A 19,108-nucleotide genomic window follows, 5' to 3' on the forward strand; every position below is an offset into this window, starting at 1 on the left:
AGTTGTCATATCAAGAGGAGGATAAATAAGAGCCTTTAAAAAGAGAATAAATAATATTCTGGAACTTTTTTAAGGTTACAAATTAACAGGAGAGTTCTGAAAAGTTAGCTGAATTATCCACTTGCTCTTCAACTACAGCCTCTTATAAACTAGCATCTTACATATTTGCAGGGAACCAGCTTAGTTTCCTGTAGCAGTTCATTTCTCAACTCTTTAATTATCTGAAATTTCAGATTTATTTTACTGGGTTGGGCATTGTCCTTGACTCCTTTTTCTAGTGAGCATTATTTGGTAAAAACAGTTCCAGTCTTAGTGCTGAGAACCCATGTGGGTCTTAAACCCAGCTCCACTTTGTGACCATGAGCAGATTCTTAATCTTTTCTGAGCCTTAATTTCCTCATGGAGAAAAATGAGTAATAATACTTATTGAAATTTCACAGTGTTCTGGTAAGAATCAGTGGGATAACCAATTTATAATCATGTAATTAAAATGTATGTGAAAGTATTTGGTGATCTACATTGTTAGGCATACAGCCATGATTACTGTATCTCATGCACAAAAGTAAAGAAACTTCTCAGTTTTGTTCTTCTCTAACAGTATGTCCTAGATGAATGATTCTACTTCTTTTCAGTGTTTTCTTACATGTCATGTTTGCTAACTTTGAAATAACTTGTTTTCTTCTGGGGCCTCTAGTGTTTATCATGGTTTCACTATTCCTTCAGGAAAACATTTTCACCCCTTTTCTGGCTCAAATATCTTTTACATGCACTGCAGTCAGGAAACTATAGTTAGTTAATAGACCTTTCCTTATTGGAATTTGTAAAGTCTAAAGGACTGCATGACTTATAAATGGTCTATTTTACCCCTAAATAAACTAATTCAATAAATAGGATGAATAAAAGCCTCTTTAAGGTTACTTAAGACTTCATAGCCGGAGAAGGCAATGGCACCCTACTCCAGTACTCTTGCCTGGAAAATCCCATGGACAGGGGGCCTGGTGGGCTGCAGTCCATGGGGTTGTGAAGAGTCGGACATGACTGAGGGACTTCACTTTCACTTTTCACTTTCATGCATTGGAGAAGGAAATGGCAACCCACTCCAGTACCTGGAAAATCCACTCCAGTTGCCTGGAATGGCAACCCACTCCAGTTGCCTGGAAAATCCCAGGGATGGAGGAGCCTGGTGGGCTGCCGTCTATGGGGTCACACAGAGTCAGACATGACTGAAGAAACTTAGCAGCAGGAGCAGCAGCAAGACTTCATAGCAGTGAATTTCTTTTCATTATAATAGTGACTTACTAATGATGTATTATTACTAATGATGTATTATTTTACAAGTTTTAGCAGTTGAAATTTAAAATATTTAATGGAGTGCCTTTAAAGGGTTATTTGTGTGTGTGTGTGTGTGTGTGTGTATTCCTCCCCAAGGGAAATTGATAAAGATGTCTTAGATAATCTTGCTCTTAGCTTATGAAACTTTTTAAGGGTTAAGAAAATCTGTTACTAAATCCCGTATTAGGATATGTACCTGTGTATATTAATAAATTTATACATAAAACTCAGTAACAAGAAAGTCTGTAACATGTATATGTAGATATATTTTTTAATTTGTGTATCAGTAAAATTTTAAACTGTTTTGTTCGTTGAAGAAAAAAGAAAATTTATGATTCAGTTCCGTTTCTTAAAAATCTTCACTGACCCTTATTACTATAGTCTTCTCTCTTTCCATTCCCAGACTTAGAATAGTCTTATAGTTGCTTCCTTAATGTTCTTTTTCCCCTAAAATCCCTGTAATATCTGAGGTGACTGCTTCTACCATTGTTAAGGTAAGCCAGTCTCTTGTGGTCAAATCTGGAATGTGTTCTCATTTCCCTTGTGCTTTGGCACCTCTGTGACATTGCATTCTCTTTTTTCTTCTCATCCCTTCCTCAGCGATACTGCTTCTTCCTACATACACATTTTCCCTTCTTCTCCCCACTGGTAAGATCTGGCCCTTCACCTGCTCTGTCTCAACATTCTTCTGGTAGCTAATAACTTTATCTTTCACATCTGTATCTAGTACTGCTTTTTCTCTAAACATCTAGTTGGATTCTCCTGGAATCTCAGGGCAACATGTCAAGCTGCCTTTCTCACCTTCTTTTCCAGAGAAGGTGACACTGTCTTTGCCATCATTTTCTACCCAGAGCGTACACCACTTTCCCAGTTCACCTAACCTTGATGTTTCTTGGATTCTTCATTGTTCCCCAGTTTTCATCTGATCAGCAGTACAAGCTCTTGCTATTTTTTTCTCTTTGCCATCATGTGCATCCAAATTTATTAGGCACTATAATCAGCTCCTTATCTCCGGACTATTGAAATTTATTCTTGACGTAGTTCTGACCTTAATGTTCCTAGAAGACTACTTTGTTACTTTGCTGCTCAAGGACCTCCATTTACTTCCCATTGTTAGTAAGCTGACATTGAAGCCCTTCTGTCAGGAGAATTCCTGCTCCCTGACAATATACGTTCTCTTTCCAAACTCAACTCAAGCAGGAGAGTAGGCTGTCTTGGCTGCTTTCGCTGAATGACATGTTCATTCTACACTGTGGGCCTCATTCAATTTGCCAGCTTACCACCATTTCTACAGAAACCTAACTTTAAGATCCTCAAATAGGAAAATTAAAATATACATATTAGGCTTCCTTGGTGGTTCAGATGTTAAAGAATCTGCCTGCAATGCAGGAGATCTGGATTTCATCTGTGGGTTAGGAAGATTCCCTGGAGAAGGGAATGGCTACCCACCCCAGTATTCTTACCTGGAGAATTCCATGGACAAATGAGCCTGGCGGGCTAGTCCATGGGGTTGCAGAGTCAGACACTTGTTCAGTTGCTCAGTCATGTCCGACTCTTTGCGACCCCATGGACTGCAGCAGGCCAGGCTTCCCTGTCCTTCACCATCTCCCAGAATGGGCTCAAACTCACGTACATTGAGTCAGTGATGCCATCCAGCTATCTCATCCTCTATCCCCTTCTCCTCCTGTCCTCAATCTTTCCCAGCATCAGGGTCTTTTCCAGTGAGTCAGCTCTTCACACTGAGTAGAGTAGCGTAGCATTGCACTGAGTAGCAATGAGTAGAGTCGGACGCTACTCAGTGACTAACACTTTCACTTTCTATACATAAGTATTCCAGTCAGTTTCTTTAAAATATCAGGTGGAGTGTAAAAGATGATTGAATGACAACACGGTGATGAAAAGGACTTTTATTAGACACTCAGATTTGGTTTGATTTAAATTTCAATTGAACATTTAATTAGGTTTTCATAGGGGAGAAGACGACATGGGTGTATTGTCTCTATACAAAATCATTCAGTATTCAGTGCATTTGTACTGGAAGAGTTTCACAGTATAAACTTTTACATCTTTCCTTATCCCTAGCAAATTTTATTCTCTTACTAAGCATATTTGACTTTTTTGTTTTGGGGGGTAAGTAAAAAAAATTATTTGTGGGTTGTTAGGTGTGTATTTTCACTATACATTGTTATTTTTATCTTCTTCTGTGCTTCATCACAAATCGTTAAAACTACTGTTTATAACTAATTACATGGACTCCTTTGCATGTACATTCATAGAATCTTGGCAGTTTTTATTTTTAGGATTATATAATCATATAAGAATTTGACAAGCTGTTACAGTTGGGAAAAACCTTAAGAAAACTACTTTCTCTAAGTTCTACGCATCAACTTAACACTTTGTTTCAGAGATAAAAGGCAGATATCATAGAAACTTCACCAAAAACTGTGTTATCTGTTCTAAACCACTGGTTTTTGATTCATACTCTATTTTTACATAAACCTTATATCTTCCAAAAACCGATCTCCTGCTGCCTCCTCCTAGGGTTAAAAATATTGCATTGTCAGTCAAGTGGAGAGTATGTTAGTATAAATAACAGGCTCTGTTTGTATAAAACGGTTGGGGAACTAGCAAAATAGTATATTCTTTCACATATTTGATGTAAGATACGAGATTTATATTTTGATTCTGTGACAAACTATATTGTTAAGTTTACCAAAATCAGTATCAAATGATTAGAACTGACCAACTTCTGCTTATTGAAGTTTTTGATGTGAAGATAGTTACCCAGTTCATTGCACTTGTGAATTATGCTTTTAAAAAAATTCTGGGCATTTTTATTTTATACACGTTTTAAGTTATTTGTGTACAAAGTAATGAGATATAATAAAAATGCATATATTCAACTTACACTGCACTTGTGATTATTCAACTTCCTCTTTATGACAGATTGACTCTTTGAAAACCAAAATAAAAATGAACCATGTTACCTAGAGGAATATTTTTTATCTTACTTAGTCCTATTGCTTTTATACTCTGCCTTAACAAAAGAAAGTTAATTTTTCAGCTACTATAATGGCTGAGGGTATACAATACACATACGGCTAAACTGTGAGGAAAATACAGAGAAATGGTGCGAAAAATACCCTAAAAATAACCAATTGGCATTTTGCTCTTAAAGATCTAAGGAAAATCACTGCGTTTTACATACATTTTATTATCTTTATTTTAAAGATTCATGTCTTTTCTGGCTTTTCCTCCTAGAGTAAGAACACTGCAAATATCTGTGTTACTGCTTTTTCTTTTTTAAAGTACAATCTTGATATTTAAATTGTTTTAGGTTTCATGGTTTTATGGAAATTGAAATTAATAAATACAAATACGGTATGGTCTTTGAAGATTAAAAATGGAAGATTTATTACTGTAGAATAGTTCACTATAATAGAAAACATGTATTTGAATAGTTTCAGTGGACTTTGGTTTTTATGACCAGCCATTGTTCTCTAGAATTTTTCTTATTAGCTCTTATGATTGGTAATTTGAGGGACAGGATCGAATTATAAGTGATCTGGATTTTTTTCTTTGTGGGGAAGGGTTGCTGTACTTTGGATGCTATTCTTTGTTTACAATTATGGTTCTGAAAATTATGTAAAATTTATATAAAAATTCCGACTTCTATTGTATAGTATTATTACTATTATACAATTATTAATTATACAATTATTACTGAGTAGTACTATACAAGGAAAGGTTTGATAATATATACTGATTTGTTTTAAATGAGTAGTTAGATGTTTTCACAGAAATTAGAATAATCTCAGGCTGCCTTTCCATTTATCAGTCAAACAAGTTCACTTTTAGACCATTTCCCTTTTAATAATTGGGTAGAGAATCTGGGATTAAAAATAGATTGTTTTATAAGGTAAAATTCCTGGAGGGAAGAAATCTGTGTGTCAAGTAGAAATTTTAGTAAATCTGAAATAACTGTTTAGGTCCATGTTGAAAAGATTTCTGAAATGTTGGAGTCCACTTTCCTGACACTGTAAGTAAGGCATTTTTTAAAATTTAGATGGTTTGTACTTTATAAAGAGACTCTGTTTTCCTTCTAAATAGCAATTATCAATTTTCAGAACTGTACAAATACTCCTCTAAGGTTTTTTGTTTCTAAACTTAAATCTTTTCTTTTAAAATTTTACTACTCTTTTTCTTACCCTAGTCTCCCCTCCCCCCTTAATATGAACAGCCAGAAATTATATGTTTATTTTTAATATATTGATATTTAATACATATTTAAAATAAGTGTTTTAGGTACTATATAATATATAAAGTTAGTGATTTCTCTACTTAGGATAAAAATATTTTTATTCACTTCTGCTTACTAAAAGTGGCTACATGAACAAAATGACAGTTTCCTATAAGCCAAGGATTGCTGAATGCTTAAACTATACCAAGGAATAAAAGTGAAATCTTCCTTTTAAGAAAGGTGACTTATTGTAACAAGATTAGAGAAAGGGGGAAAACTCACATTGTAGTTGTGGAATTTATGTTCAAATACGATTATTGAGTTGTTTAATTTGTTAACTTTTTGTTATAGACGAAGCAAATTCAAAAACCTAGCCTAAAAAATTCTTATGCATTATTAAAAATGGTAGTAATATGTATTGGTGATGGAGAAGAATCCCACAAGCACTCAAGATTGACATAACCTTTGACAAAGTGGAAAAACTTTTATTAGAACTACTGATTCTAGGTTCAAATTTATGTCAAAGCACTTTATGATACCAAAATTAGTCCAACTAATTTTTTTTTTCGAGCTTTAAAATGTCACTTTTCACTAAATAGTCTTAAATGAATTTGAGGCAAGGGTTTGTACAAGTTTAGGAATCTTTGGCTTTGGTAAATTCCCTGTTTTCTAATTAGTATGTCTCTTTTACATGCTTTTCAGAATCATCTTATAGTATGTCTTCCAAGTTCTATCCAGTAATTTTTAAACTTCAAAAATAATCTCCCGGTTCAATTACAAAGTTCTAAAGACAGTAAAATACCTTGTATTTTGAATGATTTTTTTTTTTTTTTTTTTTAGACAAAGTACTTCAGAGCATTTGCCCAATCCTCACAACGTTCTTCTGAATTAATATGTAAATCAATAATTGCCCTCCTTAAAAAGTGAGAAAATTGAAGCTCTGTAAAGTTAAGCCAAGGTCACAGAGCAACCAAGGTGAAAAATCTGGGTACTCCACCTGCTATTCCAGTGTATTTCTGTTATTCATATTACCTTGAATAAAATATGGCATTTAAAAATTTATGATGTCATAATGGTGAGTACTCTGCTTATACAGCAGTGTTGTATAATGTTGGATTTTTAACAGAAAAATTACAAACCCAGGGTTTAGTAAAGATATTAAGTACTGACAATTTTTTTGAAGATCACTGACGGCAGTACTTGTGAAATAAACTGCCTCACTAAGAGTGTAGTGTCCTGGACAGCACTGATTAGACAAGGTGTATAAAGAATGCTTTAAAGACCCATAGACCACTCAGTCGGCCCTAAGCTAACACCACAGTAAAAGTCATACATACTATATATTGACACACACGGAGAAGAGTGACAGGCATTTTCAATAATGTGTATTTTAGAAAACTTCATTTTTTGCTTATGTTTATCTGAATATAATAAGATCTAGAAAACAGAACAAGGAAGCATTGAGCACTGAGTATTTTCATGCCCAGTATCCAAAAGTCAGGCTTTTTTTCCTCCTGTTCATGACAGTTATTAAGAAAGCACTGGCTTTTCAGACAGTGCCAATCCTGTGATGAGGCACTTGAAGAGTCTGAAGGTTAGGGCATGTGAAATACGGAGCGGGGAGGAAGCATGCTGCTATTCCATTGGAAGCAAAAGGGAGTCTAGGCCCGTAGAATACTTCTTCTTTGCCTTCTCTACTTACATCCAGTACCTACAAAGGAAGGGAAAAATCTGTATGTAAAAGGTGGTTGTTCAAAATAAAGCTGTGTACACATGAAAGAGAACCTGCAGTTAATTTCAGTTATGCTGACATGACTATATCTTACATATTGCTATTTTTCTCACAGTGTTGTACCAGAAATATGTATTTAGTTCCTGTAAAATACTATTCTACACATTTATGTGTATGTACATAGATGTTTGTTTATAATTATTTAGCCTTCAGAACAAGTGTTGAGATGCAGGCAGCATTATCGTCCTTTAATAAAACGGCCTTAGATTGGTTAAGTAACTTGCCCAAACTAGTAAGCGTTGTTTGTATGCTGGCTTACAAATCCTCATCTGCAATATGAAAACAACATTGACTTTGCAGCTTTGCTCTGAAAACTGGTGAGATCATCTCACGCAGGGTCTGGCACAGAGAATATTATAGCTTCGTAACAGGTTCAAGAAAATCAGTTGCTTCTGGAGATTTTCCCCCAGTTATTTCCTTGTTAAGCTGGAGTTACATCTCTTTCCTTATATGGAAAAGAATCTTTGTTAGTTAGTGCCTGCTGTCACCTCACTGATTTCTGGTTTAATCTTAGTACTAGGAAGATTCTTTTATAAGACAAGCTGGCCATGTCATACTTGTCGAACCCATAAAAATAGCCCTCAATCATCTTATCCTGTCTTCATACGACCTTCCTCTAACTTCATTTAAAACTTTTCCTTCCTTGGGTTCTATGACCTTAAAAAAACAGTTTGTCATTCATATTGTCCTGGTGTCAGCCACTCTGGTCCACTTCTTCCAGCCACATCCTAAATGCAGACGTGCCCCAGCATTCCAACCACAGACCCTGTGGCACTCTTCAGTGGTCCCATCCACTCTTACACCCACATCTGTCACCTAAGTGGATAATTCTTAAGCTTTTAATGCAATAATGCATTATTTTAGATGAAAGGGGCCCTTGAGATTTGGGGATCCAAGCCCATAAAGACGGACATCAGTAAGGCCTAGAGTAAAAGATCACACCTGTAGCTTTTTTCCCCCAAATGGACATTTAGCTGTCCCATCCCATTTACTGAACAATATGCCCTGTCACTACTAATTTTAAATCGCTCCAGTATATGCTACATACAGATTTTTCTTTGTTCTCTTTTGTTGATTTATGTATCTTCCTACAAAAGCACATTTACAGTTACTTTGGGTAAGGGCATGTCTCTCTCATTCATTTTCAAGCATTTCTTGGTAATTCTTATATTCTTTCCTGGAGAAACTTCAAGATCAATTTGACAAGTATTATTCCCCCACCCTGTGAATTTGACTAGCTATGTGACTTACTCAAGGTCACATAGCTAGTAAGTGGTAGAGCCAGTTTTTTGGCTCAGAGTTGCAACCCCAAAAAAAATAAGGATTTCATGCCATTTTGTGACATCCCCGCCCCAACTGAATACATTTTTAGAACACAAAAGCTGAAGTCACCCATCCAGAGAACTTTTGTCTGGTTTCCTGGACCAAGAGAGACTGTGTATGGTAAGTGCCTATGTGCGTGCTCAGTCAGGTCCAACTCTGCAACCCCATGGACTGTAGCCCCACCAGGCTCCTCTGTCCATGGGATTCACCAAGCAAGAATACTGGAGTGGGTTGCCATTTCCTACTCCAGGGGATCTTCCCGATCCAGGAATTGAACCCATGTCTCTTGCATCCCCTGTATTGGCAGGCAGATTCTTTACCACTACGCCACCTGGGAAGCCACTGAGCAGATGTAATTTATTTAATCTGTAAGACGGGGAGAACGAAGGTTTGGTGGTTTTTCTCCAAAATGGTCCCTTGAAAGTTGGCAGAGAGAAGGCATTGGGGAGAAGGAGGTGCCAACTTGGCAGCATATCCTCCAGCCAAAAAGAAGTAATCATAAGTGAAGAGCAGTGGAGGTGATCTGACAGCAGAGACCAATCACTTAGGCAGCTGCTCCTTTATGCTTGTCATCCACAGGATTCCTACCAGACTAGAGTCAAGCTCTGTGCCAGCTGCTCGCTTACACACCCACTGAATAAACAAGAGCACCTGACTCCTCAGGACTTAACATTTTCCATGTGTAAGTATTACAAGTCCAAAGCCCAATCTTTATTAATTTAAGAGCATCTCAGCTTTTGTTTCAGTTGTCCTCATAATGGGTTAAATGGTTTGTGGTAAGTCACACAGCAGAAAAGAAGATAAAAAAGTATGGTTTCTCAACATTTGACATGCTTCATCCCTGTGTGGCTGAATCCTACAAATGACAGTTAAATAAACTTTAATGAGAGTCCAGAAGGGTCAGTCTAATAGGTTACTGGCTGGTATTTTCAAGATGGGGAAAAAAAAGACGAGTCCTTCTGGATGTTAACAGACCACTCTGTGAACTATTTAAGTGTTTCACTAATCTTAGCCAGCCAGGCCTTTAGAATCCAAGAATTCTACATATTTGTGACTTATTAAAAAAACTTAAACTTTTGATATTTTTAACATCTATACTCTTTTCTCCACTCTTTCCTATACTTTTTTCCTTCACAGATCATATCTCAATTTATTCAATGTTTAGGAGCTTTAAAAATTTTTTTTGTTTTGTTTTTAATTTTTATTTTACATTGGAGTATAGTTGGTTAACAATGTTGATTGTTTTCGGTATATGACAAAGTGATTCAGTTATACATATATCTATCCTTTTTGAAATTCTTTTCCCATTTAGGTTGTTACAGAGTATTGAGCCATGTACCCTGTGATTTATAGTAGCTCCATGTTGGTTATCTGTTTTACACATAGTACATGTCAATCTCAAACTCCCAGCCTATCCCTCCCCCTCAACTCTCCCCCCATGGTTATCATAAATTTGTTCTCTAAATCTGTGAGTCTGTTTCTGTTTTGTAAATAAGTTCATTTGTATCATCTTTTTTTAGATTTTGCATATGAATGGTATCATATGATAATTGACTTTCTCTAACTTCACTTAGGGAGAAGGCAATGGCACCCCACTCCAGTACTCCTGCCTGGAAAATCCCATGGCCGGAGGAGCCTGGAAGGCTGCGGTCCATGGGGTCGCTGAGGGTCGGACACGACTGAGCGACTTTACTTACACTTTTCACTTTCGTGCATTGGAGAAGGAAATGGCAACCCACTCCAGTGTTCTTGCCAGGAGAATCCCAGGGACGGGGGAGCCTGGTGGGCTGCCGTCTATGAGGTCACACAGAGTCGGACACGACTGAAGCGACTTAGCAGCAGCAGCAACTTCACTTAGCACAATAATCTCCAGGTCCATCCATGTCGTTACAAATGGTATTATTTCATTCTTTTTAATGGCCGAGTAATATTCCACTGTATATATGTACCACATCTTCTTTATCCATTCCTCTGTTGATAGACATTTTAGGTTGATTTCATGTCTTGGCTATTGTAACAGTGTTGCAATGAAAATTAGGGTGCACATATCCTTTGAAACATGGTTTTCTCCAGATACATGCCCAGGAGTTGGATTGCTGGATCATGTGGTAGCTCTATTTTTAGCTTTTTAAGGAGCCTCCATACTGTTCTCCATTGTGGTTGTACCAATTTACATTCCCAACAGTGTAGCAGGGTTTCCTTTCCTCCACACTCTCCAGCATTTACTGTTTGTAGACTTTTTGATGATGGCCATTCTGACTGGTGTGAGGTGATACTGTAGTTTTGATTTGCATTTCTCTAATTTTAATGATGTTGAGTGTCTTCTCATGTGCTTCTTGGTCATCTGTGACCATCTATGACAGATGACACAGATTTAGGTCTTTTCATTTTTTGTTTGGATTTTTCTGATATTGAGCCACATGAGATGTCTGTAAATTCTGGAAATCCCTTGTCAGATGCACCATTTGCAAATATTTTTTCCCATTCTGTGGGCCGTCTTTTGCTGATTTTTTTTATAGTTTCCTTTGCTGTGCAAAAGCTTTTAAGTCCCATCTGTTTATTTTTGTTTTTATTTCCATTATTCTAGGAGACAGATCAAAAAAGATACTGCTGCAATTTATATCAAAGAGTGGCCTGCCTATGTTTTCCTGTAGGAGTTGTACAGTATTGGGTCTTATATTTACGTCTTTAATCCATTTTGAGTTTATTTTTGTGTATTGTGTTAAAAACTGTAATTTAATTTTTCCTACCACTATTTATTGAAGAAACTGTTTTCTCCATTGTATATATAGTCTTGCTTCCTTTCTTGTAGATTAATTGACCGTTGGTGTATAATTGACCAGGCTTTCTATCCTGTTCTGTTGACTTATATTTCTGTTTTCCTGCCAGTACCATACTGTTTGATGACTATAGCTTTGTAGTACTGTCCGAAGGTCAGGGAACCTCTTTCCTCCAACTCTGCTTTTCTTTCTCAAGATTGATTTGGCTATTTGGCTTTTGTGCTTCCATATAAATTTTTCAAAAAATTTTGTTCCAGTTCTGTGAAAAATGTTGTTGGTAATTAGATAGGGAAGGCATTCAATCTGTAGATTGTCTTGGGTATTATTGGTCATTTTATTAATAACTATATTGATTTCTTCCAATTCAAAGATACTGTATATCTTCTGTTTGTATCATCTTTAATTTATCAGCATCTAACAGTTTTCAGAGTCCTGGTCTTTAGCTTCCTTAGATTTATTCCTAAGTATCTTATTCTTTTTGATGCAGTGGGATTATTTTAATTTCTCTTTCTGGTCTTTCATTGTTAGTGTATAGAAATGCAACAGATTTCCTTGCATTTTGTATCTTGCAATTTTACCAAATTCATTAGCAAGCTTTGGTAGTTTTCTGGTAGCATCTCTAGGATTTTCTATATATAGTATCATGTCATCTGCAAACAGTGACAGTTTCACTCCCTCTTTGCCAATTTGGATTCCCTTTATTTCTCTTTGGATTACCATGGCTATAACTTCCACATCTATGTTTAATAAAGTGGTATGAGTAAACATCCTTGTCTTTTTCCTAATCTTAGAGGAAATGCTTTCAGCTTTTCACTGTTGATTATGATGTTAGCTGTAGGTCTGTCACATATGGCCTTTAATTATTTTAGGTAGGCTCCCTCTATGCCTACTTTCTGGAGAGTTTTTTAATTGTAAATGGGTGTTGAATTTTATCAGCAGCTTTCCCTGCATCTATTGAGATGATCATATGGGTTTTATTCTTCAATTTGTGGGTGTGGTATATCACAGACTGATTTGCAGATATCGAAAAATCCTTGGATCCCTGAGATAAACCCCGTTTGATCATGGTGTATGAGCCCTTTAATGTATTGTTGCTAATGTTTTGTTGAGGATTTTTACATCTATGTTCACATCAGTGATATTGGCCTGTAATTATTTTTTTTGGTGCATTTCCAATATCTTTCATTTGTGCTCTCCTCACAATTGCTGATTTTGATACCATATTTGTGTGCAGATGATTTCCTACCTTCACTGTATGTCTGTCTTTACCAGTGAGCTTTCCCATTCGTAATTCTGTTTCTAGTCACGGCCTTTTCTTTTCCACCTGGAGAAGCTCCTTTAGTATTTGTTGCAAAGCTGGTCTGGTGGTGCTGAATTCTCTTAGCTTCTGCTTATCTGTAAAGCTTTTGGTTTCTTGTCAAATCTCCAGGAGAGCCTTGCTGAGTAGGTTGTAGGTTCTTCCCTTTCATCAGTTTAAATGTATCATGCCACATTCCCTTCTTACCTGCAGAGAAATCAGTTGATAACCTTATGGGAGTTTCCTTGTACATTATTTTTTTCCCTTATTGATTTTAGCACTTTTTCTTTGCCTTTAATTTCTGTCAGTTTATTACTGTCTCAGCATATTCCTCCTTGAATTTATCCTTCCTGGGACTCTGTGCTTCCTGGACTTGGGTAACTGTTTCCTTCCCCATGTTAGAGAAGTTTTTAGCTATTGTCTCTTCAAAGATTTCCTCGGGTCCGTTCTCTCTCTCTCTCTTCTTCTGGGACCCCTATAATGCAAATGTTAGTGCATTTACTATTGTCCAGAGGTCTCTTAGACTCTTATTTCTTTTCATCCTTTATTGTTCCGCAGCAGTGATTTACACCATTCTGACTTCACGGCCACACACCCCCACCCCCCATGCAGGAGAGCCTCCAATATTAGCAGGTAAGTCTGGCCTAGTCTCATACAAGGACAGTGACTCTTTTTCCTGAGTTCTGGTACACACAAGACTCTGTGAGTGCCCTCCGTGAATGGAATTTGTTTCCCCCAGTCCTGTGAAATTCCTGTGACTAAACTACACTGGCCTTCAAAGCCAGATTCTCTGGGGGCTCCCCCTGTTGCCAGACGCCCATGCTGGGGAGCCTGATGTGGGGCTCAGAACTTTTACTCCTGTGGGAGAACTTCTGTGATATAATTAGTTTTGGGTTTGTGGGTTGCCCACCCGGCATGTATGGGGTTGAACTTCATCACAATTGACCCCTCCCACCGTCTTATGGATGCAGGGTATCTTGGTAGCTTCCAGCATGCGTCAGTGGTTGGTCAGCAGTTAGCTGTGATTTTGGCATTTCCATAGAAGAGGTCAGCTCGTGTCCTCTACTCCACCCTCTTGTCTTGACTCCTGTGATTTTCAACCTGATGACATGTACTCAGGAATTTCTACTGTCTAGTCAGTATCTTCTCATAAATACTATTTCAGTCTCTCATTATCTTCTCTGCTGGATATTCTTCCAGAAAGTAGGAAGGAAATGGCTTGAACATGTAGGCAGTCTCTTCAACCATCAACATATTTACTGTTAATGAACCAAAATAAATAGTTCTGTAGTCACCCAAAAAATAAATACTTCAGACTGTACAGCCATGGTTTAGAATGAATGATAATGTAACCTATAATCAGCTGTCAGTAGCTAAAATCGAAGATATGTGATGAGTCTGTTATCCGTGAAGACTTAACATTCCAAGCCTCTCTTTAAATGACAACTCATATGCTTATATGAACTTATTATCTACAAATAATAAAGGCTCTTAAAAGCCTTTATCCGGCTTATCTGTGCTTTGTGGGACTAACATGCCAGCCAAGGAAATAAACACAGCTTTTGCAAATGATTGATTGATGTGGTACTTCAAAGTGACTATGGGAATGCAAAACTACCCATAATGCTTATTTTTTAAAAAAAACAGATACATTAGGATCTTTTATTGTCCAATCTCAGAGATGAAATTTATTCCATTAACACAAGCTTTGATTAAAATTTATTTGATTAAAATGTATGAACTGCCTCTTTCAGAATCACCTTAATCCTGAGGCTACTCTAGAATATCCTCAGTGGCTTAAGATACACACATGTACTCCTTCATCTTTTTGAAAACAGGTTTGTTTGGGAAACCAGATGTAATGAGTTAATTAGTGTCCATGATTAGTGACCCTGTGCACCTTCGGTAGGGAAAGCATGTAAATTGGTGTAGCTCTGTTGTTGTTCAGGTGCTAAGTGGTATCTGACTCTTTGCAGCCCCATGGACTTCAGCACAGAAGGCTTCCCAGTCCTTCACAATCTCCCAGAGTTTGTTCAAACTCATGTCCATTTAGTCGGTGATTCTATCTAACCATCTCCTACCACCTCCTTCTCCTTTTGCCTTCAGTCTTTCCCAGCATCAGGGTCTTTTCCAATGAGTCGGTTCTTCATATCAGGTGGCCAAAGTATTGGACCTTCAGCATCAGTCCTTCCAATGAATATTCAGGGTTGATTTCCTTTAGGATTGACTGCTTTGATCTCCTTGCTGTCCAAGGGACTCTCAGAGTCTTCTCTGGCACCACAGTTTGAAAGCATCAATTCTCTGGTGCTCAGCCTTCTTTATGGTACAACTCTTAAATCTGTACGTGACTACTAGAAAAACCATGCCTTTGACTAGGGGGATCACTATTGGCAAAGTGATGTCTCTGCTTTTTGATATGCTGTCTAGGTTTGTCAGTTTTTCTTCCAAGAAACAAATGTCTTTTAATTTCATGGCTGCAGTTTCCATCAGCAGTGATTTCAGAGCCCAAGAAAATAAAGTCTGTCACTGTTGCCGTTGTTTACCCATCTATTCCCCATGAAGTGATGGGACCAGATGCCATGATCTTTGTTTTTTTAATGTTGAGTTTCAAGCCAGCTTTTTTACTCTCCTCTTTCACCTTCATCAAGAGGCCCTTTAGTTCCTCTTCACTTTCTGCCATTAGAGTGGTATCATATGCATATATGAGGTTGTTGATACTTCTCCCACCAATCTTGATTCCAGCTTGTGATTCATCCAGCCTGGCATTTCTCATGATATACTCTGCATATAAGTTAACTAAGCAGGGTGACAATATATAGCCCTGATATATTCCTTTCCCACTTTGGAACCAGTCCTTTGTGGCATGTCCAGTTCTAACTGTTGCTTCTTGGCCTGCACACAGGTTTCTCAGAAGACAGGGAAGGTGGTCTGGTATTCCCATCTCTTGAATTTTCCACAGTTTGTGTGATCCACACACTCTAAATCTCTAGCATAGTAGGTGAAACAGATGTCTTTCTGGAATTCCCTTGCTTTCTCTATGATCCAGCGAATGTTGGCAATTTGATTTCTGGTTCCTCTGCCTTTTCTAAACCCAGCTTGTCCATCTGGAAATTCTCAGTTCACATACTGCTGAAGCCTAGCTTGAAGGATTTTGAACATAACCGTACTAACATGAAATGAGCACAACTGTCTGGGAGATTAAACATTTTTGGGACTGCCCTTCTTTGGAATTGGAATGAAAACTGACAAATTTGCTGACATTAAGGGTAGCACTTTACCAGCATCATCTTCTAGGATTTAAATAGCTTGGCTGGAATTCCATCACCTTCATCCACTAGCTTTATAATGCTTTCTAGTAATGATGCAGCTACTATTGGAAAAAAGTATGAAGTTGCTGCAAAAAGTTAAAAATACCTTATGATTTAGTAACTCCACTTCTGGGTATTTATGCAAAGAAAACAAAATCAGTATCATGAAGAGACATCTGTACCCTGTTCACTGTAGCACTGTATATAATAGCCAGGACATGGAAATAACCTCAGTGTCCACTTATGGACGAATGGATAAAGAAGATGTGAGATAGATAATTATCTATCTACACACACACACACACATATATATAGAAGGAGACATTAAAATACGAAGTCCTTTTGCAACAACATATATGGACAGGTTTTTCTGTACCATCTTATGGAAAAACCCAAGCAAACTTTCTGGCCAATCCCCAAAAAAAATGTGTCAGAAAAAGACAAAACTCTATGACCTCACTTACATGTGGAATAAAAAAAAAAATTGAACTCATAGAAAGCAAAGACATATTGGTGGTTGCAAGAGGCAAGCAGTGGGGAGTGACAGAAATAGGTGAGTTAGTCAAAAGATACCTCAAAAAAGTGATAAGAATAAGTTCAGGGATACAATGTCCTGAATGTTGACTATAATATATTGCATATTTGACTTGCTAAGGAACTAAATCTTAAAAGTTCTCCTAAGAAAAAAGTACAAATGTGCAACTATGTGAGGTAATGGATGTTCAATTTACTGTGGATTACTTAGCAATGTATAGGTATATAAAATCATGTCGTATACATTAAACTAACACATTACATTCCCTCTGTTAGATCATAAACTACATCCATCAGGACAAGCCTGTTAAATATTCATTTCTATGCTACCTTTGCTAACTTAAAACTACTTATCTATATCAACAGTAGAAAATACCTGTGGCAGATTCATTTTGATATTTGGCAAAACTAATACAATTATGTAAAGTTTAAAAATAAAATAAAATTTAAAAAAAGTAAAAAAAAAAAAAAAATCCCCAGACAAATCTTGGGCAAGACAGATCAAGAATGGAAGGAAAGAAAAAAAAAAAAAGCAATATTACGAATGTAAAGTAGAATATAGCGAACTCAGTATCTATATACTAACATTTTTGAAAACTTAGAAAACATGGGAAAGTTTCTTGAAAAAAAGATACATACCTTATGAGATGTGAAGAAGAAATTAAAAGCTCAAATAGTCCTGCAACTATTAAAGACATTGAAGCATCTATTTAAAATCTTCCCACAAAGATGAGGTTAGATATTATGAATAGTTATAATGATATATTTTTCTGGGGATCAGGGAAAGGTCAGGGCTAATACATGTCAATATGTTATCAGAGAACGCAAAGTAGAAAAACAGCTCTGGTAAGAATTGTTAAAAAAAAAAAAATCATAAATAATACCACCTTGACTATATATATCAACAACAGCCATTGCTGTTCTGAACAGCCCAGCTAGCAGCTTGCCCAGTCTAGGCTGCTCACATGTTGATGTGCCAAGGATACTCTGGGAGCAGAGGTTCCCCCCTCAGACCAGTCACAAAACACGACTACTCACTAATGCTAGGAAAGAACACCATTATAGGGGGCATTTGTTAAATGAATGAATTGGAATATACAGAAAATAAGTTTTGCAGATGTGGAAGTACTGTTACCAAGATTTCAACAGGTTTTGGTTTATAAAAAAGGGAAAGGCATGCCACTTCCCCCACACCCCGTATATATTATATTACTGTTAAAGCTCATTCCCATCTTTATTTTCAACAGGACTCAATCATTAGATATCATTTCTAGGATGTAGAATGAAGTTTAGTGGCTGAACTAGCTGCACAAAGGAGCTCAATCTTCTTTCTACATGTAAATATTCTCTTTCTTCAATTCAGCACTACAAAAAAATAACCTCACTGAACCACTTGAATGAACTTCAAAAGAGGACTTCAACCACTCACCTGGATACAAGCCAGAGGCTCATTTGTCCAAATCGAATATCCACCAACTAAGTATATTCTCTCATTATGGACAGCAACTCCAGATTCATTTTGGCCTAAAGTAAAGAGAATTGAATAAAAGAGGAAAAATAAATCTATTTCCTTGCATGTCTTAATTAACCCTTTTGCCACTGAGGGATAGTTTTCCCCTGTGGCACATGTGTATACTCCACAGGATTTTTGCCGCAACTAATCCCTGCCTCCCAGGTCTCAGAGGAAAGAATTAACCACTCTCAGAGAATGAATCTGTGTTGGGTCAGAACCAGGTTATAACACTTAATAGCCAGTCAAATTAGTAAATACAGCATTAAAGACAGCAATAATAAGCCATATAGAAGAGTTTCATACCATGTTGTAGGCCATTAATTAATACTAATGGAAATAAAGTATATTTTAGGAGTGCAAAACACCTCTTGTTCTACTGAATACAAATACTTTTAAGGCAAGGGCTTACATCTCTAACAGCTGCAACCCCAAGAAGCGAATAAAACCGAGCCATGCCCCTAGCGTGCCCCAAATGAAGACAAATGACAGAAAAAGACTGATAGTTACTACCTTCCTTTTTCTTTACATACACAACAGTTTTAAGACTATATTAAAGTTCCTGAGGTGGGACCAGCCTGGGTAGTCCCTAGATATAGACACGCCAAAATGATGAAAGGTTCCTCCTCCATTAAAAAAAAAAAAGAATAACTCACTACCACATATTCTTCCCTGGAGGCCATCAGAGAGTGAGACAGTCTCTTCTTATTGATGGGCTGACACAGAATTGACTCAGGTAATAAATAAGCTGGATCCTATAGCAGACAGAATCACAGATCGAGGGACCAAGGGGCTAAGGTACCACTACAGGAACTTAAAGTTAAGTGTTTGTAGGTGGGCCTCAGATCATTTTTCAGAAAAACAGGAGCGCAGTATAAAGCATCTAAACCCCTCACATTGGTTATGCCCCCAGTGTGGCCTCCTTGGCAGTGGCTGTGAGTGACAGTGCCCACTCAGGGTATTAAAATGCCTTCAGGCCATAGTCCTGCCCA

General features: G+C 37.2%; 1 protein-coding gene and 1 long non-coding RNA gene across 36 annotated transcripts in view; one reads left to right on the forward strand and one right to left on the reverse strand.

Moving 5' to 3' along the window:
- Positions 1-6,935: 6,935 nt before the first annotated feature.
- The window catches only part of KLHL32 (kelch like family member 32), a 216,073-nt gene continuing 203,900 nt past the window's right edge, over positions 6,936-19,108 (reverse strand). For 16 of the 33 annotated variants that reach the window (XM_086317654.1, XM_086317642.1, XM_086317637.1 and 13 more), the window contains 2 exons: positions 18,036-18,130; positions 12,446-13,239 (listed from right to left, as the gene is read on the reverse strand). In XM_086317654.1, coding sequence (XP_086173780.1) covers positions 13,069-13,239; positions 18,036-18,130 — 266 coding nt within the window. In that variant the 3' untranslated portion in view covers positions 12,446-13,068. Of the gene's footprint in view, positions 7,284-12,445; positions 13,240-13,886; positions 14,024-15,954; positions 16,159-17,245; positions 17,292-18,035; positions 18,131-19,108 lie in introns of those variants that run through there. The other 17 variants (XM_086317660.1, XM_086317643.1, XM_086317639.1 and 14 more) reach the window with 4 other exon arrangements.
- LOC147365967 (uncharacterized) lies at positions 9,213-18,172 on the forward strand. 3 transcript variants are annotated; one of them, XR_015133087.1, is made up of 3 exons: positions 10,322-10,583; positions 13,323-13,397; positions 17,970-18,172. It is a non-coding gene; the product is annotated as an uncharacterized LOC147365967 (long non-coding RNA). The 3 variants fall into 3 exon arrangements; XR_015133088.1 differs by lacking the exons at positions 10,322-10,583; positions 13,323-13,397 and adding an exon at positions 9,213-9,369; XR_015133089.1 differs by lacking the exon at positions 13,323-13,397 and having other exon boundaries at positions 10,262-10,583.

This window comes from Bos grunniens, chromosome 9 (genome assembly GCF_055505025.1).
Source record: "Bos grunniens cultivar Pamir isolate PY7600 chromosome 9, Bosgru_T2T1.0, whole genome shotgun sequence".
NCBI classification, from domain to species: Eukaryota; Metazoa; Chordata; class Mammalia; order Artiodactyla; family Bovidae; genus Bos; species Bos grunniens.